This window comes from Manacus candei, unplaced genomic scaffold (assembly GCF_025592945.1).
Source record: "Manacus candei isolate 608988 ecotype Guabito, Panama unplaced genomic scaffold, ASM2559294v1 h1tg000028l, whole genome shotgun sequence".
Lineage (NCBI taxonomy): Eukaryota > Metazoa > Chordata > Aves > Passeriformes > Pipridae > Manacus > Manacus candei.
The window spans coordinates 13,214,941-13,230,747 of NW_026138076.1; the positions used below are offsets into that span (position 1 = coordinate 13,214,941).

General features: G+C 38.6%; 1 protein-coding gene across 6 annotated transcripts in view; it reads left to right on the plus strand.

The window, feature by feature from the left end:
- The window catches only part of SLC7A2 (solute carrier family 7 member 2), a 55,441-nt gene that overhangs the window by 23,570 nt on the left and 16,064 nt on the right, over positions 1-15,807 (plus strand). For 3 of the 6 annotated variants that reach the window (XM_051790328.1, XM_051790331.1, XM_051790332.1), the window contains exons 2-4: positions 11,568-11,956; positions 13,249-13,404; positions 15,546-15,711. In XM_051790328.1, the coding sequence (XP_051646288.1) occupies positions 11,581-11,956; positions 13,249-13,404; positions 15,546-15,711 (698 nt within the window). In that variant the 5' untranslated portion in view covers positions 11,568-11,580. Of the gene's footprint in view, positions 1-4,147; positions 4,465-11,567; positions 11,957-13,248; positions 13,405-15,545; positions 15,712-15,807 lie in introns of those variants that run through there. The other 3 variants (XM_051790329.1, XM_051790327.1, XM_051790330.1) reach the window with 3 other exon arrangements.

Here is a 15,807-nt window from a genome sequence, read left to right on the forward strand (position 1 = left end):
TTCCATCAGACTTGTGGAAAAGCAGAATGTTATCCAATAGCTTACATCTCAAAAATGCACAGTGCATTAATTTGTTTTCTGGTCTTTCTGCTTGCTCTTATTGAAAGTTTGTAACTTCATGGCTCTAATGGAGAGGCGTACTCATGCTTCAAATGGTGGTGGTGCCTTCCTCATGCTCCTTCCCAAGCTGCAGTGTGGAGCTGCATCTGATGCTCCTTTCCCAGCTGTCCAGGGAGATGCGAAACAGCTTCATTCCCAGTCTTGGCAAGACATAGCATTGCTGTTTATTTTCAATTACTTGATCAATTACAGATCAAGTGTTTGTTAGTTTTAACTTGGATTTTCCTAGTTCTTCTTTGTCTTTACAAAGTTTGTATTACAGACTTTTCTATCTGAATTTCCTGTCTATATTTATCCTGTATTCAAGGTGTGGATTTGGGCCAAAAAGGTATGTGTGGATATTTTTTTTTTACAGATAGTATGGCTTTAAATAGTTACTTTCCTTCTCCAAAGCTTTTCCAAAACTCTGATTTTAGACTTAGGGACAGCACTGTGAGTCAGCACTACAAACATTTTCTTTAGACCCCTGAGAATATTTTGAATTCAACAAATGATTGCTAGTAGCTGCTTGGGATATTCTTAATAATAGGTTACATGACTAATTCTTGGATTAGAAAAAATAATGGGAATTTGTGCCAATGTAGCCCTTCTTCTTTTTACATATGAAATGATGCAGGATTGCAGATTCATTCTTCCTGCTTGTATTAGTCTAATAGTATATGATTATTTTTATAGGACGTATTACATTTCTTTTACAGAAGTCAGGATTTGAGGTATTTTTCCAAGTACAAACTCAAAAAGAATTATTGAAGAAAAGGTGAAAGAATTTATAAGTGATAATTTTATTTTAATCTGTACAACATTCTGTAGGAACTAGTTTCAGTAATCTGCTTAAACCACAAAAATCTAAAATAAATATATTTTAATAGATAGGAAGCCCTTTAAAAAGTGCTGAATTATAATTTATTCTCTTCAGAACTTATGCTGTCGTAACATTATAGAGATAGCCTACATTACTGTTGAGCTATATAAAGATTTTTTTTCTCTCTTGAATGTTTGTGGTCATTTTAAGCACAGTAACACATAGATTGCACTGGATTTTTATTCTCAGAAGCATATCAGAACCACTAAAATGTAATTATCTAGAAAAGATTCTTGCTGGCATCTCATGAATCCCCTTATGAATACTAGTACATCTTCTCATAACCCATCAGAGCTGCACAAACTGTACAAAACATGTGTTTCTTTTTCACTGTGCATGTCAAAAGTTGTGTTTGTTACAGTCGGTTGCAAAGTCAAGGGGTTGCCATGGTTCACTAAGGCCCAGTCCTGCTAGCACTTTTGTTCATGTTTAACTGATGAAGTATGTGTAGTTATAGGGGGCAAACACATGGATCTTCATGTGCAAAGTTAGCACCTCTAGTTATGTAAAACTCTACATATTTTTGGCCTGTAGCTGTGAGACTGCACCTGTGAGACGATTCAGAGTCAACAGCAGAGCAGCTTTTAATGAGTTTATCACTTCGGTACCTGCAGTACTTTGTTCAGTCTGTGCAAGAGTTTCACAAATTAATGGTTTGGGGGGTTTTTTCATACATTTAAAATTCCCTGAACATGAATGTCTGCATAACTCTATAAAAATATGTTCCTTTTTACCACTCTACGGGAAAGTCTTAAAAGCAACCTTCCGTAGGAAAATAAAATAAATAAATTAATTTTCTCTTTCAGTTCATTCTCTCTAATGTGGTCAACTGTTTCCTGGCAAGAAGAGAATAACTGATCAACTTCTTTATGGAAAGAATGTGCTATGAAAGCCCTTGGGGTATGCAAGTTAGAGAACTGTTGGATGAAGCATTTTATATTAATCCAAGTATGATATAGTTGCTAAGTCTCTAAAGTCAGAACTTAAGCTATAAAGTAATGTTTTTGATCAAAACACAGTTGGATTTGTAACTGGAAATAAACTGGGAGCCACAAAGTGGATGTACCACAGCTCTCTCCTGGAGAGAAACAAAAACTTCCTCTGAGAGAGAAGCTGGATATGCTATTGCAGGTAACTGCCACCAGACAGCACTCTGTATGCTCAGTCTTGTCCAAAGAGCACCAGGTCTGGCATCCTTCACTGATACCCCTTTAGACTCCATTCCTTCATGAACATCTCTCTGATATTGCTTTCTCACACACCCTGAGACACACAAATACACTTGGCAGTTGAATCCACAAAAACAACGCTCTGCTGGGTGGTAACATGGTGTTCTTGTTTCGAGCATGCATTACTGAAAACACACACAGAAACTGTGAGTGTCTGTCCATAGGACCTTTGATCCAAACACTACGTAAGGGGGACACACTAATCCACCCCACAGTGCACTAGATCAAGGCACGACAGATGGAAGGTATTTTATTTCACTACCCAGGGCACTCTCCCTGCCTCTTGACCGGCAGCCAGGACAGTTCTAGGTTTTAATGCCTTTAGCAGTGTAGCTCCTGTGTGCTCCTGTTCCCAGGATTAAGTTTCAGAAAGTCAGATGAACCACAGCAGCCCAGCTCCTCTGTCTTTGTAATGATCCATAAATTTACTGGTGTTACCTGGGATGAATTGTTATCACAGCCAGGAGATAAGCAATATGACAAGAGGCAATGGGCAGAAACTGATGCACAGGAAGTTCTACCTAAATATGAGGAAGAACTTCCTTAATGTGCAGGTGACCGCACCCTGGAACAGATTGCCCAGAGAGGTTGTGGAGTCTCCCCCACTGGAGATATTCAAGAACCATCTGAGTAATTCTCAAGTTATTCATGGCTATGTTAGGGAGTGCTAGTTTGGTAAAAAAATGCCTAGATATTGTCACAGGTCAGAGTGATGCTCCTTAAAAGTAGTTTTCATGTATTTCTGCACAAGAAGCCTACCCTGTAGCACAACTTCTGACTGGGTATTAACTGTGAAAGAGATAAAGTTCATATTAATAAAGATGAGGTCAACACAAGGGAAAGAATTAGTATTGTCATCATTAGAGCTTCAACAAACAAGACCTTTCTCTTAACACCTTTTTGCACTTTAAGAAAAGAATTCCCTTGGATAATGTAAGCTGGACTCCTGGACTTGAAACATGGCCCACCCCTGTGGAGCACACTCTTCTTGGAGGCATTTCTCCTTGGATGTGGGAGAGCTGAGGAAATGTTGTATTCTTTCCTTGCATGTGGCTGCAGGAAGCAGGACTTTTCTTGAGGGAAGGAAGAGCAGCCTTCTCTGCTTCTGGAGCACTGGCAGAGTTTACACTCACAGAAAACTAAAAGCTGAGAGAAAGTTACAGAGGCTGTCAAATAACGTGTTTTTCTGCATATATTCATAGGGAAAACTTTTCAATTATGAGAAGCAAAGGGCTTTTATCTGCAAGGTTTATCTTTTGAGTTTTAGCTGAACAAAAATAAAGTGATTTAAACACGAGTGTTTAAAAGGAAACAATATGCCATGAATAATATTGACTGGAAATGCTACTACATGTTTGGAGTGGGGTTTTAATAAAAATACAGCTGCAAACTGTACATTGGGGGTTGGTTTATGCTGGAAGCTAATTTTTAAGAAACTGAGGTTTATTTATTGGTTGTGTCACAGGAATATTTGGTTTGTTCTAATTCCAGTGTTCAGCATTTTTGTATTTCAAGCCATATAAAGGAGTACAAGATCTATGGTACATCTACCCAGTTCAACAGAATGGGCTCTAACCAGGCTCTGTAAATATACTGCCTCCTGTGTTGTTTCTATTACAGCAATACTTTTAAAATTATTTATATTCTTCTAAAATTTACTCAACAAAACCAGTTTTCATGCTGTACTATTGCATTTAGGTCTACTGCAAAGTATCCTTCAACATGCTTGAAAGCCAGTTTATTTTTCACAAGGGCTGTGGAAAGATCTTGCCTTGGTATCCCAGTGGGATACCAAGTTTGACATCTACATTTCCTCCAGGATGTGTGAAAGGTTTCCCTGTAGGGGAAATTACGCTACTCTCTCACTGCGTGAGGGAGTATACAGCGTGCATTTTGTATGCACACACATAGGTGTGTTTAAATGTAGAGAATGGCAATCCAATTGGATTTTGTGTCTTCAAGAAAGTCATGTGATTTATCAGAACACCTGCAAGACTTTCTCTCTCTCCCTCTCTGCCTGCCTGCCTGCCTTGGCCGGGCGAATAGCTGACAAGCTCTCAGCCCTCCAATCGCTTGGGCTGCCAAGCCTCCACCCCTCGTCACCAATGGCTTCCACGCTACCTGCAGCTGGCTTTTAAAGCAAGTATGTTAATAAAATCACTTTCAGTCATTACTCTTCCATTCATAACGGCAGGAGTTCGGGACTGGGTAAGAAAAGCAGAAGTTTGCCCAGCAGAAGTTGCTCTGAATCAGGTTTGTAATGATGTTTACTGCTGAAAGAAGTAACCTGCAAGCAACATAGCTTATCATAGGAAACTTTGCCTTTAACATGCGTGCTTTTTGAGTAGCAAGAGCTGTGGTATACAGTTTGTTTACAATACAGCACTATTCTGTCTTTGGCAAAGTGCAAAGTACAGTGCTAATATTTAGAGGATGCAGATTATGTTTTCCTTCCCTGTCTGACTGGAAAGTGTTTCTGCTTTTGGATAATAAAGCTTTCCTTTACTGTTTTATGCATCGTAGACTTCTGTTACAGAGTGCTGCTTTCCAATTTTAGCACTTTAGTATTATTGAAATACATTACTTTAAATATTCTGAGGCATCAGGAGTTTTGTGAAAGTCTTTGGAACAATATGAACTTTTAGGACACTTGCAGTAAAATCATGTGTTGGCTGTGCATGTGTGTACACACATACATATGGAAATCATAGACTATACCTAGTTTTGCTTCATCTCTGAATTCTTTTACTTTTATATATTAGTGCACAAGATCTAATCAGTGCAATACTGCAGTTTTGGATAAGGCTAAATGTACTTAAGGGCAAACAAAAAAGATTTAATCAATTCTATAAATGGAAAATATATAAACTTTTACAGATTTTTCAGGAAAATGAGGCGAAAGGAAGAGGCTAAATTAACCTGTATTAACCGGTATATATTTATATTTTCCCATTTTCAGTATGTTAAAAACTTATTGGAGTGTTGTCTCCTGAATTGGTATGCTGTTTAAAATGTTAAATTATTGTACCTAAAATTTATAGTATATTATATAATATTAGTTCAACAGAATAGTTTTAAAGTAAAATATCTTTACATTACTTTGGCTTCAGGAATCATTAAACATACTTCTCAATAACAGTATTAAAACTTTCAGATGTTTTATATTGCTTTATAACAGTTACCTTCCATATGAGATTTTTATCTTTTTTTATTAGAGCTCTTAACTGAAAATTTTGTAGGAAAAGCTGAATGGTAACTACAGGAAAACTTTGTATTTTCTCACATGTAGCTTGGGTTTAATGTGTACTAACTTAAATTGCTTATGAGACATAATTAAATTAAAATGTGATTTTAATGGAAATAAAATTGGTGATGCATGATGCAAGTTACTTTTTTTGCTCCCATATCCACTTTTTTTTTCTTGCATTTTATTGACTCCTGTTTGGGATAGGAGTCTAGGTTAGGTTATTTTTACACGGAAAATACTTTGCAGAAATGGTAGATTTTACAGGACTGTGAAGCAGTCAAAGCAGTTTTAAATATGAATACAGTCCTTGCAGATGGAGACTTTGTTCCTTGCACTGTGTTTGTAGTTACAAGTCTTTTGACACCAAACTTTTCCTGCTAGAAGAGGGTTAACAGTAGATGACTATTAAATGTTCCTGATCATTCACCTGAATGCAGAGCTGGTATGAATTATAAGGCCAAACTCTTCTTCTTGGGTTGGCAATCAGATGTGTAGTGGTCAAACAGTAAATGATCTGGTTTACAACTGGCCAGATAAGGCTGAAATTAGGAAGATTCTATTAGCAGCTACTGTAGAGGGAAAAAACCAAACCAAACCCATACAAAAACCCCAAACAAACAAAAAAAAAATCCCAAGACAATAAAGAACAAAAGTAATTGGAAAAATGTCTGTGCTTATTCAGGTACTCTGACAAATACCATGAATGTTCATCAGACATGAGGAAGCTTTATTGTTTTTTTTTCCTGCCTATGTTAGATATATCTGTCAAATTCTTTTCCTGTCTAAATTAAGTCCTCGTCTCCTGTCTGTCTCTTTGTTGAATGCAGTTGAAAGGGTAAAACTGTAAACAACATTGTGGACAGCATTCTTTCTAGGAATGCATTCAAGGAAGGAGGAGGTTTCAATATGGGCTGATCATTGGTCCTCAAGTCTAAGGCACTTGAACTGGGACCTCCCTTTTACAGAGGATTGTTGGAGGCGTATTCTGTGTTACAGAGTAATCTGTAGCTAAATTAAAACTTAGTCCAGAAGAGATTTGAGAAGTGCAGTGGCCCAGCGCATGCAGAGCCAGAGAAGTGCCACCTCAGTTGTACACAGCAAAAGGGACGTGCCAAAGTCGGTGACAAATGGACTTCACAGGTGTTTGCTTGTGACAAATGTCTCTGTAACACAGACTTCACCAAAGTAGAGCCCAGGACAGGTTTTAATGCATGAGAGAAGCATCAGGTTGGGTCTGCTCCTCACCTTAATTAGAAGTAACTGCACACTGTTAGTGAATGCAAGGGCATTTTCCATTTTTGGTTTCTTATCTCTAATTGCCTATGCTTAAACTCTGTATAAGCTCAGGATTCAGTCTTTTCTCTGTTTAAACTGCATGAACAATTCAGCCCACCCTGACTAATTCTACTTGCAGGCTACATGCCATTGTTCAAAGGCAGGCAGATATCCAAGTCTGCTCCAAGAAATGTAGGACAGGTGTGTCAAAGATGCCTCGAAAGCACTCTCTTCCTTCTTGATTGATTACCCAATATATTGACAAAAACCCCCTTTCCCAAGCTGTCGAGTGTGCCTCCCCAGGAAGGCTCAGAGAAGAGCCAGTGCTCAGAGAAGAGCTATGCAGGATATTCAACAAGTGCCCAGGCCAGCGCTGGCAGAGCTCGCGGCAGCAGAGGCCAAGATGAAGCAGAGGCCACAGTGTGCTAGGACAAGGCAGGCTTAGGCTGCAGCAGGGAAAGGAAGAAGTAAAAAGGAGCAGCTAGGAAGATACTGAATCCTGCTGGTCAAAAAGTAGGACAGATAATTTTTTAATGTGTTCACTTTATCCTACTTCACGTTCCTCTATGTCTAAAGATTGACAGAAAAGAAAACCATGAGATTTGTCTCAAAGGAATAAGATCTGTGAGCCTGCAGCAATAAGACTGTTTTTAAGAGCGTGTGGTGGCGGTCAGTGTAAGCTTATCTAGGACAATACTGCCACCAAAAGGCATACCCGGCTGTTAAGTTTTCTGCTTCTGTAGGTTTGTATTTGAGCATGAAACGTGCTTAGCCCCAGTGTTCTGATAAACTGTGCTTGTGAGTCAGTACATGTCAAAACTGAGTCATTGCCCAGGCTGTTCTCTTGGACTGGGTAATGCATTAATGGATCTGCTTTACAAGTGACTCCTCAGGAAAAGGTTACACTTGTCAGTGATTTCTGAAGACACTTTGTCACCTCTTACTTATGTCTTTTGGTCCTGTGTGAAGGCCAAATATCTCTGTAAGCTCATCAGTTCTTCCTGATGCACCATCCTATCTTGGAATGTCTCAGCCATGTCTGACATAGAGTACTGCTCTTGGTACACAGCAACAGAAGTTGTGAAGCAGGGTTCAGACATTGCTCACTATGCATATATACATAGTAAGTATAGGAAGTAGTGCAAGACATTCTGGATTGCATTGATTGTTGTAAAAGAACATTTGTTCATCAAGTCCATGTTAGGATGGATATACCTAAAAAGATATGTTTCCCAGGCATGTGAGGTGTTTTTTTTCCTCTACAAACAAAGGATTTTTATATTGAACTTTGTCTTTGGTTGTGCTGCAGTTTGTAAAGGCTAAAGAAGAAAGGCTGGATTTGAGTCAGAAGAGGTGTTTCCTCTTACTGGCTTGTGGCCACCAAGAACCAACCTCCTGTCCTCTCCACAAGAATCAGAGAAAGCAGAAAAACTCCTTCTGTTTTGTCACAGTGATTTCTTCTCAGCAGAGAAAACCATAATATCTCTCACCTGGCCACTGCAAGATGACTCTAAAACCTCCTTGTCCCAAATGTCAAAGAAGCAGAGCAATCTGAGATGTCGTTTGAATAACAGGAGGTTTGGAAATTGTTTAGTGCTCTGAGAACAACATCTGCCAGAGTATTTTTTCGTGTTAATGAAATACCAAATGAAATATCATTTGAGGGGAGAGGGAAATAATTCCTTAAAAAAGCTATGTTTCTGCAACATTGAAATTGCTAAAGTGAAGGGCATGGAGTCACAAGAGCATTGCTGCCTGTCACCATGGGCTACAGACTAATGAGTATATTAATATAACATCCTAAGTGATTGCTACAGTTTCAGACGTGTAATTATGAGGAAAAAACATGATAGTGGAGTCAGGAATACTTGTCTAAGTACAGCCCAGGATAGATAAACCTGACTTTGTGGGAGTGGAGTGCCTAAGTCTCATACCCAAAAAACGGCTGCTCTTTCTGAAGAGCTCAGGATACACAGCAGGGGATTTTGCCAGAACACTTCAATGCTGATTCCCCTCAGAAGATCTTGTGGATCTCTGCTGACATGAATATCATCTGAGTTCTGAAACTGATGTATGAAATCTAAGTGGATGAAGTCTACATACCATGGGCAGATACTTATCTCTGGGAGTCTGGCAGGCTGCAAGGCCTACCTAATTGCAGAAAACCTTTGGAAACTTGCCTGTCTGCCTCCTTCTACTGTCCTGGGCCAGGTATCACCTTTCTGAGCATTAAGCATCTCTGCCCAGAGCTATTCAATTCCATTCACTATCCTTTATCAAATTCCCTTTACTTGAAAGGGAATGGAGACCTTTTTTCTTCAGGACGCTCCTTGAAGACAGAAGTGGCATGTGTGAGTGTACTTGGGGAGCTATGACAGGAATAGGGAGAAACTGTGTCTGCACAGATTTCTCTCTCACAAGGGGATTTTTTTTTCGAGCAATCTCGTATCAGGATGGCAGTTCTCTGACTCTCTGTTCTAGGATCAAACACTGTTAATTGAGCTATCCATCTTGATGCAAAGTCATTTCTGTTAGCGGATTGAACTATTGTAAGTAGAAATGTTCTTTACTGGTCTAGGAAACTGATACAGACCAGGAAGGTATATACCACCAGAATATCATCATCTGCTCTACCTGGAGTACTGTGTCCAGTGCTGGGCCCCTCAGTTCAGGAAGGATATTGAGGTGCTGGAGCAGGTCCAGAGAAGAGTAACAAGGCTGGTGAAGGGACTTGAGCACAAGTCCTGTGAGGAGAGGCTGAGGGAGCTGAGGCTGTTCAGCCTGGAGAAGAGGAGGCTCAGGGGAGACCTTATCCGTCTCTACAACTCCCTGACAGGAGGGTGTAGCCAGGTGGGCATCAGTCTCTTCTCCCAGGCAAGCAGCAGAAGAGGGAATGGTCTTAAGCTCTGCCAGGGGAGACTTAGGTTGAATATTAGGAAAAAATTTTTTACAGAGAGAGTAATCAGACATTGGAATGGGCTGCCCAGGGAGGTGGTGGATTCACTGTCCCTGGAAGTTTTTAAGATGAGACTGGATGTGGCACTTAGTGCCATGGTCTAGTAGGCACGGCAGTATTGGATCAAGGGTTGGACTTGATGATCTTGGAGGTCTTTTCCAACCCAGTTCATTCTATAATTCTATGATAAATTAAATAGATTTTCAGTTCCCAGGAGGGTTCCACTTAACAAATCATGAGCAGAGTATAGATATTTATGATATGAGTTGGAAAGACAAACATCAGTTTGGGGAGATGGCAGATTGTATTGCTTGATTCTTACCAAACTCTTAGCCATCAACAATACAATTCAAACAAAAACATAAAGACAGAACTTGTACATTAATGCTGCCTCTTTGAGATATTATGTTCTATGGGATGCCCGTGTCCTCCCTCCCAAGCAAATGCTTTGGACCCTCAGCTATAATTTGTTTGAGTTGGGAAGCAGGATCATTGCTGTTCATGACAGGCACCCATGTATGGTGGATTGACCTTGGCTGGACACCAGGTGCCCACCCAGCCGCTCTATCACTCCCCAGCCAGACAGGGGAGAGAATAAGATGGAAAACAACTCATGCGTTGGGAAAAGGCAGTTTATTAAAGCAAAAGCAAAGCAAAAGCTTGTGCGCGCAAAAGCGAAGTGAAAGATAACAAAGTTTATTCTCTACTTCCCATGAACAGCGATGGTTGACCACCTCTGAGAAGCAGGGCTTCAGCACATGTAATGGTTCCTCAGCAGGCAGCCACTGGAGACAGTGAATGCCTGCCTTCCTGGTCCTTGCCTCAGCTTTTATATCTGAGCTGATGTCATTTGGTATGGAATATCCCTTAGGTTAGTTCAGGTCAGCTGGCCTACTTGGGTCCCCTCCCAGGATCTTGCCCTCGATTGAGGAAGGAATGTTACAGTGTTGGTGCTGTGCTCAGCAGAAGCCAAAACACTGGTGTGTTATCAACACCCTTCTAGCCACCAATGGAAAGCACAGCACTGTGAGGGCTACTATGGGGAAATGAACTCCAGCTCAGCCAGACCCAGTACCCCATGTCACAGGCCAGAGAAGTGCTACTCACGTGCTGGCCTCCAGGACCAGGCTGGTCACAGAATCTGGGCTTGTGGGCAAGAGCTGATTGCACCCCACACTGTGATGTACACTCAGAATACTGAAGAACTGCAGCTGGCATGGGATGAGCAGTTAGCCCATCAGGTTTTTTTAGGTAATTGTCAGGGAGAGGTGTACAAGATTTCTTGAAGGATAATTAGATCTGGGAAACTTCACTGGTGCAGGAGAGAGTAGAAACACTTTTGATCTGATTTCAAGCAGTTCTCACTGAGCAAATTGTAAAGGCAAAAGTGATGTGTTTGAAGACAAAAGGAGATTGAATTGGCTCTGTCAGAATGCTGTATTTTAAAGCTTTTGCTGTTTATAGCCTTGATGGATGCCAAAAAATCCTTATTTATGTTGGTGTTGATCCTTATTTTAGAAGTTCTTATGGTATATGAGATAATATACTGTTTCTGTTTTAGAAATGGTTAAGAAATGGCCATTAGCAGATAAATGGATAAAATCTCTTCCTTTTTTACAGCAGTGTAGTAAACCAAAAGATAACAAAAGATCTTTTTCCCTGGGGACATAAGTGGTAAATATAAAATTAGGAATATTATATCCCTAATTTTTTTCCTGGGGAAAAAGCAAATGCTAGCTTATTTAACATCACAGAAGAGTGTAAATGTATTAGTTAGTAGATGTGATTAAAGTTATTTATGTAAATACTTTTTTCATTGTTTTTCACCAGTGTCTGTGCTATCTGTTACATTCTGCAATGATTTCTTTTATTTCACAGCTCTGCATCCACCATGTTGCCCTGTGGACCAGCTTTGTCCTTTATTAGGTGTCTGGTGCGGAAGAAGAATGTCAGTGGTGAAAGCCTTGAGGACACCAAGTTGTGCCGATGCTTATCGACTGTGGACCTTATAGCCCTGGGAGTAGGAAGTACCCTTGGTGCTGGTGTTTATGTCCTTGCTGGAGAAGTAGCCAAATCTGATTCTGGACCTAGCATCGTTGTTTCTTTCCTCATTGCTGCCCTTGCCTCTGTGATGGCAGGTCTCTGCTATGCTGAATTTGGTGCTCGCGTCCCCAAGACTGGTTCTGCGTATTTGTATACTTACGTTACTGTTGGTGAACTGTGGGCTTTTATCACTGGCTGGAATCTCATTTTATCCTATATTATAGGTAAGCTTAAGAACAAACATGGGTCTTGGTGGTTTCTGAGACAGCAGATATAAGATAAAGATTTAGGTCTGTCTTTCTTTTCTGTCTCTGTACTTAGCTGCTATTGCTTTTTAGTCCTGGTGAGATGAAATAACCAAAGTAATTTGATTAGGTTATTTCCTCCTGTGCATCCCTATTGCAAACAGGTTTTTTTGCAAGATATTTTTGTAAGAGTGTGTTTTGAGAAGTATGAACGACATACGTTGTATGAAAATTGGGTCAGACAATTCAGTGATGATGCACAAGAATAAACAGGATTTCACTGCTGTCTTTGGTCAGCAAGAATAATTTCAATAAAATCAATAAGCATTTTTTTCAGAATATACTCAGCAAGGACATTTACAGGGACCCAGTCTCACTTCAAGAAAGTCATGGTGTTTAAGTACTAATTTGCTACTATAGCATCATGCTAATTAAGCACTGTCCTATCAGGTAATCCCATAAAATACAAAGTTGACCAGATATGAAAAAAACCAATGCTTATATGGCAGATATTCTAATAACTACCTCAGTGCTACAGCAGAGATAACATTTTTTGATACAAAAATTATTTCTTCCAAAGGAACACATTCCTAACTTCCATTATATTATATTTTGTTTTAGCATGCCTCACTCATACAAACTGTGTTTTGTATGAACATGCCTAGCTCCTGTACCTAACTACAGGATGGTTGGCCAAATCATTAAAAAATTGATATGCCCCAGTATTGTACTAAAGTGTATTTCATGATAGGAGAGTTGTAAAAATAAGGTTGCATTTGGCCATGGCCATGTGCACTTTTTACCACGGGAGAGTATTAATTTTAAATACTAACTGTAGCAACACATATCTTCCTAATGATTTTTTTTTTTTGCTTTACTTCCAGGTGGGCAAACTTTCCTCCATGTTCTTTCTTAAAGTGCTTTCTTACATTATTTTATATTGTTTAAAATATGTCATATTGTACCTTTAGAAACAAGCTTCTTCCAGAATGACATCAGATATAAATTATGAAAATGAAATAATTTCTGCAATATTTTGAGAATAAGTGGCGCACAAATTTTTATATTTTAGTTGTAGAATAATATGTTACCATTTAACTACATACAAAAATTCTATTAAAGTTCTTCAGCAAAACAAACTCAATTGTAGCATAAGCTCTGCTTTTTAAAATGCAAATAGCAACAGGCTTAGTTTTATTTATTTTTCACTAGAAATAGCTATATCCTGCTGTATGTATGCAAAACCCTAAACATGCATGTGTTTTATGAAGGTACATCAAGTGTAGCAAGAGCCTGGAGTGGCACCTTTGATGAACTTCTTGGAAAACGGATTGGTCATTTCTTCGGTACCTACTTCAAAATGAATTACTCTGGGCTAGCAGAGTATCCTGACTTCTTTGCTGTATTCCTTATATTACTTTTAGCAGGTAAGACAAAATATCACTTCATTCATGATGGTTGTGATGCTTTACAGATAAAAATGCCAAACTGTAGTTTGTATTTTACTAGAAATGCCTTAATAATGTTTAAGGAAGTTCAGATGCACATTTTGTACTGGCAGAATGGCTCTGTGAATTAAATGTATATAATCCAATTTTCATGTGTACCCTCTTCTGTTGAAGCTGAGACGTGACATAATCACTTGCCAGTACTTCTTTTATAAAACCCATGATACAGATTGAAGGTAACAGGAAAATTATACAGTTCTGTGTGTTTTCATGGCTTTATCACTGATAAATGCTTTCAGAGGGACCTTAAGGTTAAACTCTGTAGTTCAGTGATGTGATGTGGTCTCCTTAAAGAAATGTGGGCATTTGTAAGGGGTTTTTGCTCTCTAAATTGTTCATGGTTTTTTTTATAAAATAATGTTCTTCTCTTTAAGTCTTCAAAAGAGTTGTCTATCCTAGAATTTATTTGAGCTAAAGGGCACTCTAAGGTACTGGTATGAAGCAAAAGACCAGTTTGAAACCTGAGTAAACTTTTCATGTCTACTCTTCTCAGTCTTGTTTCTTTTTCATCTTTACTCATGTATCATGTTTTTAAATCACAAAAATTGACACCAACTACATGCTATTTGAGGGATCAGAAAACTCAAAACTATTGCAACTTATTTCCTGTTTGCATTAGAAATTGCTTTCCACAAGGAAACATTCTTACTGCCACTGGGAGTGAAGGAAGCAGGAAGAGTATTCTAAAGTGTATAGTTTATTTTCAGGCAATACTAGAAGCATTTCATTATTCAGCAGATGTCTTGTCATGTTCAGTCTCTCTATAGATCAAACCAAAGCAGCCTCTCCTGGTGTCTGTCGTAAGGAGCCAAACCCCCAGTGAGTGAACTGGGTGGAATTCACTGCTGAGAGGAGAGGCAGTGGGGATGGATCAGGGCTGTGTAGGCTGAGCAAGACACAGTAATTGGATTTTGAGCTGTGCAAAGCTGAATCATAGGAATAGCAGGTGATGTTTTACAGAAAATATTACATGCTAAGCACAAGGAAAAGTACACAGAAATCTGGTTTGGGATTTTTTTTTCCTACAGAAAGGACTGAAAAAATGCACAAATTATGAATCATACTGTATTAGGCTGACTAAGACACTAACTTTTTGGGAAAAAACTGAGCTGAAGAAACCATACACTTATTTCCAATAAAAATGCTGTTGGTGAAGAAAAATATATAAGATAACTTCTGTGTTCTGGTAAGATAGCAAATGTCTCATTAGTGAAGTCAGAAACTTTTCAGACATGATTTTGAGAGGCTTAAAATTTTCAGACTTAATCTCTAAATAATGAGGTAAGGTATGTATGTGATAATAGTGGAAATGCTTAGAGCGTAAAGGACCTGTGAAAGCTTTCCAATTGTATTTAATTTTTCCTGATCTGCTCACTGCCTGCTCTTCCATTAAACTGTTAGTACACTTAAAATTGTTATAAATCTAATGACACAGTATAATCCTGATGGAATAACTTTCAGATTGTTTAAGTGCACTACTCTGTAAGCTAAAGGATGTGTATTTCATATGATACTCTTTTCTAGGATCTCTATGCATCAGTGTTATGAACAGGATTTCTTTTAAAGGTTTCATTATTGAACTAGGAAACGGGACTTACTCTGTGATGAATGTGTCCTGGAAAATGTGAATAGGTTACATTATTAATCTAATAATTTTACTTCTATTCTTAATCTAAAGAATAATCGTTCTGTGAGGACAATAGATTCCACCAACCTGTTTTTACAAAGCATAGAATTCTTGTAGCTATTTTTGCTCCATGGATTAAAATAGAGATACGGATTTGCATCTCAGAGAAGCAGTAAGTAGCCATTGCTCAAAATATTTTTAAATACTTAAAGAATACCATTAAAGAAGCTTTTTCTTTTGTGGTTTCCAATACATTTGCCTATTGTCATGCTGTTAAAGAGTCTAGTAAATTTGTGCTACTGCTTTTTAAAAGTATAAAATCTGGTGTTGTTTTTTAGTATTATTAACACTACTTGCATATATACCTTCTTTAAAATGCTATTTTATCAGTTTAGTGGACCATTCACATCTATAAAATATTTTTATTTTACAGGTCTCTTATCTTTTGGAGTAAAGGAATCTGCATGGGTGAATAAAATTTTCACTGCTATTAACATCTTGGTCCTACTCTTCGTTATGATTTCTGGTTTTGTGAAAGGAGATGCTGACAACTGGAAAATAAGTGAAGAATATCTCAGAAACCTTACTGCAGTAACAGAGTAATTTTTAAAAATCTATTTACTTGCTCGTGTTCCAAGCAGTTTTCTGTTACACATGTTTTATTGGTATATACACTATTAGTGTTTTAATATGTT